General features: G+C 41.0%; 1 protein-coding gene across 1 annotated transcript; it reads left to right on the forward strand.

Moving 5' to 3' along the window:
* Positions 1 to 314: 314 nt before the first annotated feature.
* Positions 315 to 17,002, forward strand: LOC137886427 (ceramide kinase-like). The gene is made up of 13 exons (XM_068728870.1): positions 315 to 725; positions 5,286 to 5,426; positions 5,879 to 6,001; positions 6,108 to 6,233; positions 6,352 to 6,418; positions 6,644 to 6,789; positions 7,783 to 7,857; positions 9,312 to 9,464; positions 9,853 to 9,958; positions 10,464 to 10,543; positions 11,258 to 11,463; positions 11,719 to 11,933; positions 12,041 to 17,002. The coding sequence occupies exons 1-13, from the start codon at positions 590 to 592 to the stop codon at positions 12,126 to 12,128; spliced, it is 1,662 nt and encodes a 553-aa protein (XP_068584971.1). The 5' UTR covers positions 315 to 589; the 3' UTR covers positions 12,129 to 17,002.

Genomic DNA, 17,002 nt, shown 5'->3' on the forward strand with positions numbered 1-17,002 from the left:
AATATAAAATTGTTTCTTATATATTATATATGTAGAGCTCATGAAGTATCCGTCCAGGTAAGAATTTAGGTACAATATAAAGACGTTACATCTTTAAAAAAATCGGTAAAGCGACCAAATAAAACATCCAAATATAGATATCATATTTATTCTAAGTTGAGTGTCTATTTTCTGTTAATAACGTTATTTATGTCACACATAAAGGCTGGAACAACAAAATATGAGAATTACGAAATATAAAAAATAGAGTTGTCAGGGAGCATTGAACGCACCACCAGGCTCCTCCTACTTCCGGCAAAGAAACCGCTATCTGTCAGAGAAAAACATCCCCAGCTGAATTCCGCTACATTGTCACACTTTGTATCGCCGCTGTTTGGTAGTTTTTTCGGGTTATTTTTGAGGCCTCTCCGGACACACACACACACGCACGCACGCACGCACACACACACACACACACACACACACACACACACACACACACACACACACACACACAGAGAGACATGCCCGGACAGAGGTAACCGTCCCCGGGCTGCTGCTGCTGCACCCTCAGCCGGCTGAAGGACAGGAGCAGGACGGACAAACGCAGATGGAGAGGCCGAGCAGGCTGCTGCTGCTGTCCGAGCTCCGCGTCAGAAACGCGGCGTGCGACGTGAGCCTGAGTCGGTCCCTGCTCACCTGGAAGAGACGGACCTCCAGCCCGGTGTACCACCCGTTCAGACCCAGTAAGACCCGGATAATGTGTCTGTTTATTTGTGTCCATGTGTCTGTACCCTTTCTGTGTATGTCTATACCTCTGTCTGTGTGTGTGTCTGTGTGTCTGTGTGTGTGTCTGTGTGTCTGTGTGTGTGTGTGTGTGTGTGTGTGTGTCGGCCTTCTGTGGGATAAACAAAGGACATTAAGCACAAACAAAGGACTCTGTGTGTGGACCTCAGAGACCAATACACACACACACACACACACACACACACACACACACACACACACACACACACACACACACACACACACACACGTGGATGTGCTGAACACTCCATGATGTAGTCCGGACTGTAACAATAAGTGAGACGTGATACATCCGGGTTACATAACGGACATCACACACTATGTGGAGGTCACAGTGAGCAACAATACACACCAGACCTCAGACGGTGTTTACAGTATTTAGGTTCGGGGAGATATGGAGACATTCAGACGTTGAAATGTTTCACAGGCTCAATGACATACTTTCATAGTTCTCACAGCAGTACTGTTGTTATACTGTGTTGAGGTACTTGTACTTTTATTACTTCTAGTGGCCTACAAATGCTCCACTACATTCAGTTACTTTTGTAGATTCTGATTTATAAATACAATTATTAATTATGAATAGTAAATGAATCTGGAAAAATATATTAATAATTGGAGAAGGAATTCCTCTGTTGCTTCCTTTATTAACAGTTATTGTTATAACTGGATATTGTTCCTATTGATAGGTCAGGATTTTGAACCAACGTGACACAAGTAAACGAAATCATCTTTATGTAGAGACGCTTTTCCGACTTTATACCGTTGCTTATTAAATTATTAAAAAATATATATTTTAAGGACTGATTGGCTTGAGGAACGCAGATGGAGAGATGATGAAAGATGGTTTATATGTTGTTATAGTTGTGAATTCAGGGACTTTGACAGCGTTGTAAAGCAAAAGTGACACCAAATACATTTCACAATGAGTACTTTTATTAATATCTTAATCTCTGCGGCGAGTCGAGGAGAGGAATATCTGTACGTCTGTTTTCGGGGGATTCAACAAAAGGAGGTTTCTACGCTGTAGCTTCTCTCCTGAATACTGTGTTCGCTTCAGGCTCCAAAACCTGCGAGATTTAGGGTTTTCCAAGTCGCGTTTAGGTTCACAGTGACTTTTCAAGCGCCGGATTAAAGTGCAGTAATCTGTGGAGCTCCGTGAGCAAAGAAGTGCTGCGAAGTTATTATGTAAGATATGGAGGAATCTGATTTAGAGTCAACTTTATTGTCAATGGAACGCAGTTTAGCATCTTAGCAGAAGCTCTAGAAGCCGTGAAAGTTCAGCGTTATGTACAGAATATAAAGTAATATATACTAAACAGTCAGTGTATATATGAATATATACATATATAGTATGAAGAGTATATGTGCAGCAGTTACAGTAGTCAGTGCAGGTATTAGTATAAAGTAAAATATAAATATAAATATATATATATATATATATATATATATATATATATATATATATATATATATATAGTGCGGGAAATGCTAACAGTAAGAAATGCTAACAGAATAAACAACAGTTTTGATAGGAATACGGTGTATACGCTTTTTGTCTTTACTGAAAAGCATCTTGGGAGTTGTAGTTGACTTCTCTAATGTAGTTTTTATGCCCACAGGCTTGTAGCTTTTGACTAAAGAAAAATAAAGTGGAATATTTTGTGACACAGGTGTTTGTGTCAGAGCTGCTTTCTGTCTCCTCTGATGTGAGTCTCGGGTGATACGAGTCCTGCTGTTTTTTCCGTTGTCGCGATGACAACAGAAAACACACGCTGGGCTGTGTAACCCTGAGACCGACTGCAGTGTGTGTGTGTGTGTGTGTGTGTGTGTGTGTGTGTGTGTGTGTGTGTGTTTCAGGTGAAACTTTAACGTCTGACCTTGCTTTCTGTCTGATGCTGTTCTCATTACGTTGTCAGAAGCACCGATCAGATCGTTTTCGGGCCCCGATACAGACGCCTGGGCATCCGGTGTCGGCGTATTGTTATTGTGATACGACTCTAGTGTAGATATCGACTTTAGATTTTAGATATTTTATTATGACGTAATCTTATGAATCACATTTATGCAACACAAAATCAACTTTCCCCCCTTTTTTTCAGGGCAGTTATCTCATAAATAATGAGGACAGACATTCAAAGTTTCAACACACTTCAATAATAGTTAATAATAATAGATTTTAATGCTTGGTGTAGCCCTAGAAACACCTTTTGTTAGTTCTGTGACTCCACACTGTGCCGGTCCCCCGCTGTTGACTCCCTGTGGAGTCTTTGGTAACCGTGTGGTTCTCCTGCAGGGTTTTGTGTTCCTTCGTTCCCTCGTCGACCAGACTCAGGTAGGAGATTTTGTTCCCACAATGCAGTGGGCCGCCTCCAGGTTTAGTGTAGATTGTGGTGCTGCTGTGTTCTTTTTTTTTTCTTCTTTTTTTTTTAAACAACATGTTTCTGTGTTTGATGGTTATGTTCCAAAATGCTGAACACTGACAAAAAGGTCTTCCTAACCAAAAAGAATGTATCTTAAAACCTTTATAAAAAAAATTTAAAAAAAAAGCAGACTACTGTCAAACTACTACAACCAGATGTTAGTTCATTCATTTGTCTTGATTTCATTAAAGATTTTGCACCATCAGACCTCACATTTTGGAATAGAACTGGTGTTTTCAGAGAAGTAGTCGTCTTGTTGCAGTCTTCCATCGACGTCCAGCAGAAACATGGCGTCCTCCTCAATGCTCCCGGTTCAGTGTTCGTCTGAATAGTTTTAGTAGCTCTGCTGATCAGCTGTCGTTTGTTCAGTTTTTAGATCCACACGCTGCTGCTTTAATCAAATGTTCTTTAAAGGAACAGTTTAAGATTTTTTTTTGGGGGGGGGACCTATTAGTCTCTTCTGGTGTGAGAGCGAGATGTTCAGTCTCATGTCTGGTCTCACCCAGAATCACAGGACAGATGTTTGCCCCTAGTTTTGGGTGGCTAATCGCCTCACAGCAAGAGGGAGGCCGTGGTTCACTTCCCAGGCTAGATGGTCTGTGTTCCTCTGTGTGGCGTTTGCATGTTCTCCCCCTGGCAGCGTGGGTTCTCTCCGGGTTCTTCCGGCTTCCTCCCACAGCCCACAGACATGCAGCTCAGGTTATTATAAGACTCTAAACTGTGGATGTGAGTCACAATGTGGGCAGAATGGAGATAACGAAGAGACGTCAGTCGAAGTTTAAAGACGTAATATGGAACTTTTACTCATTGAAATGTATTAAAACCACTATGTCCTATATCATATATGTTTACTTACATTATACCAAATGTTAACAATTTCCAAACCAGAGAAGTCATCAGTGTTGTGGTTGTTTGCCAGAAGTTGTGATGAATTGACTTTTTTATCCAGCTTTAAGCCATGTTTTGGTCGTTTTGAACTATACTTTTTATCGGAATTAAGGATATTAATCATCGGACGTCTGGATCTGAAGTTATCAGAGCTCGCAGACCCTGAGAGGAAACACAGATTTTGAACTTGAAACTGCTTTATTCAGTGTTTTTACCGGGTTTAATCTCTGGGTCCCTTTGTTTTTTTATGGAGGAGAAGGAGACCTCTGTGGTTAAAAAAAACCTCCTGAACACTGAAAGCAATCATACATGTTGACTGCAATGAAGACAACATCTCCCATGATCCCACGCTGCTTCACGACGTCACCCAACCTTTTTGTTCACTTTGCCCTCCGTCTCTGTGGAAACGGTGATTTTAGCTCTGAAAGTCGATCCGTCACAGTTTCCTCTCAGCTTCTCAGGGTCAACATTGTGTAACATGTGAATTTGTGGTCATTGAGCAACACGTAGATTTGAATGGCAGACAAGGACGTTAGATTTTTGTTTATTAGACTATTATTTTATACTACATGATGGTAATTTATGTTAAATATATAAACATTTGTGAGAATACCATTTCAGTGTTTTATGAAAGACATAAAGCCAAGCAAGATCAGTGTGAAATGTGAATGAATAAGAATAAATAAAATGTAAGCTTAGTAACATAATGATAGACATAATAATAAAAACAGTGTTGGTTATTAAGAGACTAGTCTGTACAGTGTGACACATACAGGTCGTATCGTTGGACTGGACTTATATCTATTTGCTTTATTAGAAATGTCAGTGTGGTTCCAGTGAGGTTTCTTTACTGTAAGTTCTGGTTTCACTTCAGTTCCACGTGAGGCCCAAGATTAGATTTCAGACATTCAAAACCGAAAACAGCTCTGACTCAATCCGCTCTGAATCTTTTCGTGGGTTGTTGTCGTTCGGTTCTAGTTCAGGTTTCAATTAAGTTCTTTAAATATCACATGAAACTAGAAGCTCGTGGTGCATTAATGTTCTACAGAGAGACTCCGAAATATCTGCTGTGTGAGAGGTGGCTGCTGAATGCTGAAGCTAACGAGGTGTGTGTGTGTGTGTGTGTGTGTGTGTGTGTGTGTGTGTGTGTGTGTGTGTGTGTGTGTGTGTGTGTGTGTGTGCGTACAGGTGTATCTCACAGCGTGTTGGTGTCAGAGATCATCTCTGTCAGAGAGGAAGAGGAGGAGAACAGTAGCGGAGGAAGAGACGATGGCAGCTGGAAAAAGATCAAAGAGAGAGAAGGAAAGGACTGCAGGCAGGCCTTCACAGGTAAACACACCTGCAAACACAGTAACAACACATCTGGAAACCAACATGAAAACACGCATAATGCACCTGAAAACACAGTAACAACACATCTGGAAACCAACATGAAAACACGCATAATGCACCTGAAAACACAGTAACAACACATCTGGAAACACTTCTTTAGATGCACCTGGAAACATTCATGAAGAAACATCTGGAAACAAATTAAACACACTAACACAAAATCTGGAAACATGCCTTTACATGCGTCCGGAAACGTATTCAACTGATCTGGAAACACGGTTGCAAAACATCTGGAAACAGCCCTGTACATGCACCTGAAACATACATGGAAACACACCCAGAAAATACCTGAAAACATAACTGGCAACACACCTGTGTGACTACATCTTGATAAACACCTGTTTGATTGTAAAATGACCAGTTGTGTGTGTGTGTCTGTTGTGTGTCAGTGTTGTACGTGGAGAGGAGTCAGCAGCACCGCTGGCGGTGTGCTGAGGTCACCTTCACCTGTCCAGAGGGGGCGCTGTGTCAACACTGGGTCAGCAGCATCAGAGAGCAGCTCGCCGCCATCGGTACGACGTCACACCCACACACGCTCACCAACACACGTGTGATTGTTGCCAGAAACACCAGTGACGTCGTTGTTGTTGTTGTTGTTGTTGTTGTTGTTGTCTACAGCCAGCAGACCCAAACAGCTGCTGGTCTACATCAACCCGTACAGCGGGAAGCGGCAGGGAAAACACATCTACGAGCAGAAGGTCGCCCCGCTGTTCGCCCAGGCAGGCGTCTCCACGCACGTCATCGGTACGTCCTGCATCACTCACTTCCTGTTCTTGGGCTTCCCGTGTCAGGGATTATGTAACTAACGCTGTGTGTGTGTGTGTGTGTGTGTGTGTGTGTGTGTGTGTGTTTGTTGTCTTAGTGACGGAGCACGCCAATTATGCAAGGGACCACCTGAGGACTGAGGCGGAGCTGAAGAAGTTTGACGGGTGAGAGTGTAGTTCAACAGATGATTTATTACATCACAGAGCAAGGAATACATGCAAGGCAGCTAATGACCCGCCAAAATAAAAGCACCACAGAGAACACATCTGTCAGGCAGCTGTTTTGTGTGTTACAGCAGCCTTTTTACACTTTGTAGGGACAGTAAACATACTGATTATGAAATCAAAAGCCTTCGTACCCTACAACCTCTCACTGTGACCCTGGCTCAGGGTGGTGTGTGTCGGGGGGGACGGCATGTTCAGTGAGATCATCCACGGGCTGATCTGGAGGACGCAGATAGACGGCGGCGTCGATCCAAACTGTCCGGATGAAGCTCTGCTCCCCGGCTCGCTTCGCATCGGAATCATTCCTGCAGGTCAGAAACACTTCAATACTGCTTTTATTGATAACTTTTTTTGGTTGATTTTAAAATGTCGTCAAAGCTGAAGAGGTCCTTGAGGAGGCCAGAGGGATCCTTGAGTGAATTTCGCTTCCGTCATGTTGCTATGGTTAGCTGCAGTTTAAACTTCCAGGCATATTTTCTCTGCATTTAAACTGTCCCTTTTTATACATGGTATCATTTATTTTAGCACAAAGTCACCTATAAGGCCGACTTTTCATTTTAATGATTTAACAAAGTGTTAAAGCTGCCAGGTCCATATACAAATTTACAAATCTTTTAATCATAATCACTCAAAATATTCTTATAAACAGTCCATAGTTGTAAATTATATAGTTTCACTATTTATACACACAAATGCAGCAGCAAAAAATCAGGAAATACAACTTTAAAACAGTCTATTTACATGTAAAGTATTCTATGTACGCCTGTAAATCACTGAACATTTGAATATTTTTGTTTTTATATGTTTATGTTCTAGAGACACAAATGAGATATTGTGTGAAAGCCCCTGTATTATATATGAATAAAGTTATGTTACTATTAAAATAAAATACTAAAAAAGATTTAGATCGGAGGTTAAACTGACAGCCAATCAGAGAGCAGGAGTCTCTGTTACCGGGGTGTAAATGAAGGTAGTGACTGTGGCCTCGTTTCTCGGTTTTGTTCTGTTTGTTTGTGTCCTTTTGTGTTTTCTGTTGTTCAGGTGCTCTATAAATACACACACACACACGCACACACACACACACACACACACACACACACACACACACAGTCATCGGGGAGACATTAATTCTCTCTGCAGCAGAAGCGGCTCACCTGGTTAATTAGTTTCTGCTGATGCTCGGTGCGGCAGTGAAACGTGCAATTTCAAAAGAACGTCGCATGCAAACAGGCAGCATCTCTGAACAATCGGTCGTGCTCTTCACCTCACTGGAGCATTACACTCTCTGTTTGTTTTGGTTTCAGGTTCCACGGACTGCATCTGCTTCGCCACTGTGGGCGCCAACGACCCCGTCACCTCTGCGCTGCACATCATTGTGGGTCAGTGTCACGACAACATGAATCACTTCAGCTTGTTCACCATGTTACACACCGGACAAAAGGGAAGTCATGAAAGGCAAAGGACAAAGAAGGTCCTCCTCTAGTATAACATAATTAAAAAATGACATGTCGCCATCATAACTGATAATTAATCAGCAATATAAAGACACTTTTTGGTCAATATCTTGCCAACATTGCACATTCAAATACTATATATATCGACATGTTTCTCACAAAAACATCTACGGATGTAGGTTTTGCCCATTTCCCCATTTTTCAGTTTCACTTCATATGCAAAACTCAAATTTAGAGCTGCAACGATTAGTCGATCAACAGAAAATGAAGTAGTTTGATGATGCAGCAATAGTTTAAGTAATTTTTCAAGTAAAAAAACATCAAACATTGGCTGGTTGTCGAATGTTAGAATGCGCTGCTTTTCCTGGTCTTGCATGAATACTAAACTAAATATCTTTGTGTTTTTGACCGTCGGTCGGACAAAACGACACATCTGATGGCTTCACTTTGTATTTTGGGATTTTTTACTGTTTTCTGATTTATAGAACAACTGAGAAAATTGAAGATTAATCTATAATGAAAATAATTGTTAGATGTAGTAGAGAGATGAAATTGGTCTAATTTTTTTGTAAAGATTTTGTTGTAATGCCTTTTATTTATTATCTCAGATTATATTGTTGTTGTTTCACAAATGTCTCCATGTTTTTTTAAATCCATATCCAGTTTATCTTTCATCATAGTCGCACCAAATGTAATGAAAATCCAGTGACTGTGTTCTCATGCTGCCATCTAGTGTTCTTTCAAGTCAACTTTATTGTCATTTCTGCCATATTGTACAGGACATCATGCTGTTTCTCTCTGGCTACGATGCTAATATATGCAAGTAGTAAAACAAAACAACAGGGTTTTAAAATACTAGGAACAAAAAAACTAATTCTAAAAGATTTAAGCTTTCATTTTGAGCTCTGGGTCGGGGGACAATCACAGGGCCCAGAACATAAATAGTGCAATCAGAGATAAAAAAGGATGTGAGAATAATATGCTGAGTAATTAAATACCATTAATTGAGAACTTTTTATATAAAGAACTTTTCATAACAAAGTTACAAAGTGGTTTACATGGTAGAACCAGAAATAAAACACTTACAACTGCAATAAGGCAAATAGATCAATTGGGACAAATTTAACTCCTAGAGAAATAAAATGGAATAAAATAACCAACAATGGTATAATTTAAAAACAATAAATAATAATAATCATACGATTTTAAATTAAACAGTGTGCTAGACTTAATAAAAAACTTTTACAAAAAAAGAATGCATTTTAAAGTGTGTCTTTAAACTTGGCTTCCCTGTTACCTGCTTTACTTGGTTGCAGGTCTAGTTTTTTTTGAATGACTCCACATCAGTGTGTTGATTTCTGTGTGTTTATGTTGCTCAGGAGACTCTCAGCCGATGGACGTGTGCTCGGTCCACCACAACAACACCTTCCTGCGATACTCCGTCTCCCTGCTGGGTTACGGATTCTACGGCGACGTGCTGACCGACAGTGAGAGGAAGAGATGGATGGGGCCGGCCAGATACGACCTGTCGGGTACAAATGCAACAAGTTTTGAGTTCTCTCTGTCATTGTAGAGAAAACCGAACAAGCTGCTGCTGTTTATTAGCGACCGAAGCTTCTTGTAAACTAAACGGAGGGGAAAAAACAACTCGACAACACGTTTTTTCGGCACCAGACAGAAAAAAGGAAAAACTAGATGTTTGGTTTCTGAATGAGGGAAGGGAGGCGCAGGATGAAGTGTATGAACAAATATAATTGACTATGAAGTCCGTCATGCTTCCTATAATAACATTAGTCTAACAAACACCTGATACTTAAAGTTACTACAAGGAACTTTTATTTTGTGTTGATTGTGGCGGCCCCTGTGGACAAAAGTGGTACTTCTTCCCTTTTTAATCCCTTTATGACGCTATGACTGCAGGTGTGAAGATGTTCCTGACTCATCACTACTATGAAGGAACGGTGTCCTACCTGCCAGCCAGAGGCATCGTGGGAACGCCGCGGGACGCCGCCAAATGTCGATCCGGGTAAGAAAGATTTTACATAATGTACATTTATATAGTGTCCAAAACGTTATGCTATCAGTCAAATTCTTTCAAAACCTTTTTTTATTGTGCATTTTGTATCATTTTTGGAAATGATTTACACTCAAAATACGAACGTAATGAGGGGAAAACAGAGTCTGTAACCATATAATTATCTAAGAGGCTCTGGATTATTTACAGGATATTATATGTGCATTATTACATAGACATATGTGTAAACTATTTCATGCCATTAGCTCAACTTGTAACTGGTTCAAGTTAACTAATATTTGTTCGGCTTCAGTAACCTAGCAGTTTAATTTAGCAACCATCACTATTTGGTTCATGTCAGATAAGTTGATTGTTCAGTTTAATTGCTAAAACAGAATTCAGCGAAGGTTCAGCTGACAAGTTTAGTAGCTAAAACTGCTGTTTTCTGGCAACGTTATTTGATTGTTGTTTCATATTGATTTTTTTAAATAACATCGTTGTGTCTGTACATTTCCAGCTGTGTGGTTTGTCAGCACAACGGGCAGCTACTTTCAGAGAAAGCTGAGCGGTACGAGGTGGATGAGGCATCGGACAGCGGTGAGTCCAACGAATCCTCATTCAGAGCTTCTAAAGCACAGCTGGAAAGAAGATTAGATTAAGATATCCTGTCAAACCAATTGATTTTTACTCAAAAAGGCAGACTTCACTCAGAATCGGTCACAGATACTGGAATCGGGGGCAAACAGCAGGCCTGGCTTCATCAAAAGTGATACAAAATAGACCTTACAACACATCCAAAGCTGTCTGATTATCCTGTTGTATCTTCGAATATATTTATACCGTATTATGTAATAATAAGTGGTCCATGAATGAAGCCCTGGGGGACACCACAGGATCATCCTCAGACTCAAATTTACCTCGATGTCTGTCCAGTTAGTAGTTATTCTGGGGCTGTTAATCACATCCCATGATCTTCATCAGCAGACCAGTTGAGCATCTCATCCATGTTGGCTCAATAACTGCAACTGACAGAACAATCTCACCACAAGGTCCATTTAGTAGCTGTTGGAGGTTTCGATCACATTACCAGGTTCAAGAATAGTGTTTGAATCTCCACCTTTTAAGCTACTCAGTATATTGTATGATTGTATTCAGATGGATTTCTTGTCTCTTGTTTTTCCTAACCATACAGGTATCTGATTGGTCTTGTAGATATTTTAGATGCGAAGTAACATATTGATTGGTCAACATTGTTTGAATGTTGGCAGCAGCAAGAAAAGTTAAATCTGTCTTTTGCTGGATTGGTTATAGAAAGTGACAGCGAGTGGAGGACAATCAGAGGGAAGTTCCTGGCCATAAACGCTGCCAGTATGAGCTGTGCTTGTCCTCGTAGCCCCAAAGGCCTCTCCCCCGCCGCTCACCTGGCCGACGGCACCACCGACCTCATCCTGGTCCGAAAATGTTCCCGCTTCGACTTCCTCAGACACCTCCTACGGCACACCAGCAAAGACGACCAGGTAATAGATGAGCGTTCTGGTTTTATTGTCTCTCCACACAATCACAACAAAGAGACTGAATCCCAAGATACCAAACACCGGGTACAGTTACTAAAGGTGCTCCTTAGTATCAGGATTTAGCATCATCTGATTGGCTGTTCTGATCGGCTTTTTGTGGAAACCGGCGATCAAAGTGTTTAGAACGAATATTGGTCGATAAGGATCGATCAGAGCGGCCTCCAGATCTCCCTCACTGTCTCGTTCTGTCTCGACCAGTTTGACCTGAACTTTGTTGAGGTCCACCGGGTGCGGCGTTTCCGCTTCACACCGCGTCACTGCCAGAGCGACTCAGACCTGGACCTGCGGGAGAGCGGCAAACACCAGATCTTCAGCCAGATCTGCCGAGATCACCCGGCCTGCGGCTGTGCCCCCGTCTACAGCAGCTGGAACTGCGATGGCGAGATCCTGACCCACACGGCCATCGACGTCAGGTACCACAAACTTCTGAAAGTCTCCTACCTAATTGTTATTGTATTTTTTAACCCAGGTTGAATGTCTTTTTAAAAAACATCTCCTTTTGTTGTTGTTTTTTCCCCAGAGTGCACTGCCAGTTGATCAAGCTGTTCGCACGAGGGATCGAAGAACCAACGGTGTTTGAGGATCTTGCCAACCCCTGTGCAATATAGGCCCACACCCCCATTATTCCCTGTCAGACACTGGATTCATCTCTCTGGTTTCAGCCTCGGCCTACGTCGCTGTTGCTGCCGCCATCATGGGACACTCACCACGTCCTTCACCAGGAGGCTTGACAGGATTTACGGAGTTGTGCTGTTACTCAACAAACATGAGCAGTAGGGAAGGAGACAAGTCTTTACTTTCTGGGTCTGACACCCTTTACTGCATTCTCCAGAGTTTAGCAGCTGTTCTTAAGAAATAATCGGGTAAATTACTGACTCGGCGAGGAAAGCTTAACCCTCAGATTGTGTTCTAGGTCAAATTGTTGGTGTTGACGGGTGTCTGGCACCTGATTTATTTGTCCTGAAATTGATTCCTGTGTTCCTGTAACAGTAACACAATGTAAACGTAAACATGGATTTGTTTCTGCGTTGCCCAGAACATTGCCCTGTGTGTCACTGCCTATAGAGTCCGCTGAAGTACTCAAATCTGATCTCTAGTCCGGTGTCTTTTTCTGTTGACTTGTTTTGGGTCAAATAGATGTTTTGACTTGGACTCATCTCGTCTCTGTCGTTTTGACTCGGGCTTGTCTGTCTTTTGGCTGCTTGAACTCGTCTTGACTCAGGCTTTAGTCGGCCTTCTGGGTATTTTGAAGTGGACTTGTCTGGATGTCTTGACTTGGACTTGTTTTGACTTGGAGCTGTCTTGACTCGTACTTGTCTGTCTTGTGGCTGTTTTGACTGACTTGTCATGGGTGATTTGACTCTGCTTCGTCTCGGTGTCAGCCACCACCTGTTACTGACTCAACCGAATGCAGACGTTTGTTTAGCAGACTGGAGTCAGCTATTACGGGTCTTGACTCGAACTCAACCCTGTTTAGACTCGATTGACTCGATCAGAAAACTGCTCAGACTTGTCAAAGACTAGACTTATGGGGCCGTACTCTGTCTTTTGGATAATTTCACTCTGATTCTTCTCAAGTGCTGCAGACTGAGTTTCATATTTATTTAGCTTATAAAAATATTGAAAATTGTTAGAGAAATTGTAGCTTCTTTGCACTTTTACATAATTTGAAACGATCATGGATTTTGGAATTATCTGTTACATGTTTTAAGGATGCCAGACACCTGCCAGTCATTCCTAGGGTCATGTAGTCATTGGGGGTCAGGGGCTTCATGAAAAGTAGAAAGTAATTCCCCTGCACATGGTCGGTACTTATAATGCTGACAGGACATTTATTTTCCAGCAGCTATGTTCTTCAGCTGTGTGAAGATTTCTTTTACTTCTCGATTAGATTTTCCATAGAAAAACCTGAGCTCAATCATAACTGACATTTCTATTTTTAATGATTTTCATGATGATTCCCAGCTATTCAGAAGTGTGTCAGTCAAGCTGGTCGTGGCTGAGTAAACTGAGCAACGCATGCGTGAATGTTTTTAATCTTCCATTTCTGCTCAATATGCAAATGAACTGCTCTAACAGCAATGTTTCACTCAAACTGTGCAGATATTCTGTCTTCAAAAATCAGCTGAAGCTGTAACTTCAATATGCTCCCGGTGTGAAATTCTGTTCTAAAGATTTTTATCAGCTTTATTTTGTTTTGTAAAACCTCAAGTCAATAATCTGAACCTTCCTCATATCAAATAGGAGTCGCATGCAACAAAAGACCAAGAGAATACTAAAACCCTCCCCAAAAACACAGATTTCTGCTTCACAATCTTGTTTACTTGTCATTCATCCCAGCGACGTCACTCTAGGGATCATAATGTTGACCACATTGAAATGTCTCAACAACTATTGGCTATCTATCCATTGCCAGGGTAGTTGGTTCAGACATCCATGTTGGTGTCGAGATAGATCCTTTTACAACTTGTAAACAATGATGACGTACGTAAGAGTGCACACGCAGTTTGACGATGGAGGTACCGCAGAGTGCAAAGGACTCGTCAAGCTATGCAAGGACATTAACCACCAAAGATGCCGAATGCAAACCAAAACAAATCTGTGTGCTATCAGTGAGTGAGTAGAATACATTGGCCAGATATAAACGTGTAGCGTAACAGCCGCTAGACATGAGCTACAAGTCACTAGATGCTTCCAGCCAAGTACAGAATGTCAAACACCATGACAGAGACTCAGAGGTTTGACTTCAGTTTATAAACAGTCCAGTTGTAGCCAACACGGTTAATAGCTTGCTGCCGTAGACGTTGCCGATGTTTCGGTTAAACCAGTGACCGTGTTAACTGGTGACTCAGCTGAATGCGCGTTTAGAAAGCTCAGGCAAAACGCCACCTCTGTAGCGAACACGAGTATGCATATTTGTGACAAGGTCTGCTGTAAAAGGGTCTTTAATACCTGCTAAACAAATGGCATTCCCATCAGCCTCAGCTGTAGCATGCAAACACATTAACCTAGTGATGTCTTAACATCGTTGGGGGCTCAACAAGACTAAATTTGGAATTGTATTGTGTTACGGGAAGGTTAGCATTATTGATATGAAGTTTTATGAATTCTTGTTTTGTTGACGGAAGCTGCGCTGTAAAGTCCAGTGCTAATATTCAACAATCTGCTCACTATTCCTGCTTTCAAGAGGATGAACCATTTCCTCTTCCACCACCCTCGGGGCAAATTGACCATTGTTAGCGTCACTAGAAGCTGCAAATCATCAAGATGTACTTTAGCAAATATATTACAAATAATATGACGTTTTCTTTTCTCCAAACCACTTAAAGAGCTCTATTTGACCGGACAGGAAGTCGAGTATCAGCACTGGACTGTCGGGCTGTAGATGCTGTTTCTTTTTGTTTTTGTTTGTTTGTTGACGAGCAATCCTGTTTCCTCTCTGCTGACGTTGAGCTGGACTCGAACTGACGGAGGAGGGAACCAGTAGCGGCTCACGGTGCTCATGAACGCCAGCAGGCCAAATACCGGCCGGGGTTTAATGATGTAGCTGTGTCTGTCTGTGACAGTTGTAGATCAGCCTAGAGTCCAAAATCTTGGACCCAATCAAAAAAGTAACCCAGGGAAAATCAGAACCCTACATGCATGCATTCATTTTCAAGGATGTGACGTATGCAAACTGTCTCATGTGGATTTATCTCTTAACGCTGTATTGAAACAATCAATTAATGTTTGCTGTAAAACCTCCAAACAACAAACCAAATGTGTTAATCATGTGCACACAAAGGTCGACTGGTAATAGATGGCTGAAGTGGTATTTTAGTTAGGAGAGGATAAGAAATATTTATTTACATTTAGCAGTCTGTAATTATGAATTAAATGTCTTTGTGCTTTAGTATATATATATATATATATATATATATATATATATATATATAGTACCCAGTCAAATCATAACTGTCTAATTCATTTGCATGTTTTTTGTGAAAATAGTTGGTGCCGGAGAGATAAATACCTGACAAGCTACTTTTAGCTGGAGAGCGAACCTGCTAACCAGCAATAATCATGTATTATCTAGCTAAGTGGCTAAGAGCTAGCTGGCTTGCTACTAGCTAACGTCGCGTTCACAATTCGTACGGACCAAAAAGGCCCAGTCACACACAAAAAAAGTGGAATAAAGAAATTCTCATTTACTTAATGCGCATCTTGACAAAAAATGGCTTTACTAGAAGCTTGGGTGACGTAGTGACTTCGGTATCTGGCGAGCTAACAGCTAACGCACTTGAAAGCCTTGGACACGCTAGGTCTAGTTAATCACAATAGCTCCTTTCTGTTTTATCTCTGCTGGGCCGTTTACTCATTTCATTCAACAAACCAGCTTGTTAGATTGCTAACGGGACAATTAGTTCACACAGTTGATTCAAAAGAAGTATTTTTACCACTGACTCCTAACATCTCGGTTGTGGTGCAGTTTATACACTAACAGAAGAAGTTAAACTGCTAACAAGCTATGCAGCCTTCGCAACTGTGACTGCTTGCTTTTGGTCAACTGCTTGAGTTTGCGTGTCCAAGTTCACCTTCCACTGGAATTAATTGATTTGACTGCGTTTTTAAATGTTGATGTGACCGGGCCTTATTTACCAGCAGCCAAGTGGGAAAACTGTAAATTTCAAGCCAATTCTTGTTCATTCTGAGATTTAATAAATTAAAACATGACACTATGATATCTCCCACTTGGTCAAAATAACTTATAGTTTCCAAAAACATGTGGTTTTCTTATTGTTTAAATTCTGCAGATGTGCTTTCTACTAGTTAGCCGTTGACAAGCTAGTATGCTAACCGGACAATAACGCAGTTAATTGACAATGCTGCATGACGTACAGCTCTCTATTCTGTTCAAACACTGTCAAGACGGTATGAATGTCTTCTTACAAATTTAATTCACTTTCATTAATCCCCTGATTGTGAAGAAATTAACAGATTTTGTCATTCAATTTTGTAGTTATATCAATGCTTGGACCTTTAAGCAGTGCAGAGTAAAATATGTAATAGCCTCGATTATAACAAGTAGAGTTAAAGATGTAACCAAATCCTCTCTGGTGTTGTATCAGGTATTTTACTAACAGCATGTAGAACTTGTAGAATGAAGGATTAGCCTTGCAAATAAAGAATCTTTTTAGTGAATTAGTTTAATCTATAAAATCTGAAAAGTAATTAAAATGTCCATTTTAAGTTCTCAAAGTCCAAAGTGTTTTTTCAAACTCCTGGAATGACGTTTTCCTCAGTGAAGCATTAGTTTCTCCCATTTTAAACCTCTCTAACTAACAGGGAATATTTTTATTTTTAACACTATAGTTTAATCCGATGCTGAACACTAGTTTGATCTCATGTGTCAGTCGAGCTCGAGCTGTAATCTGAGCTGTAACTGATCTTTTCCTTCTGCTGTAGCTGTTTCAATTATCAGGAATAAAAAAAACATTCAACA

The sequence above is a fragment of the Cebidichthys violaceus genome, unplaced genomic scaffold (assembly GCF_023349555.1).
Source record: "Cebidichthys violaceus isolate CVI_PGR_0920_01 unplaced genomic scaffold, fCebVio1.0.p SCAF_100, whole genome shotgun sequence".
NCBI lineage: Eukaryota > Metazoa > Chordata > Actinopteri > Perciformes > Stichaeidae > Cebidichthys > Cebidichthys violaceus.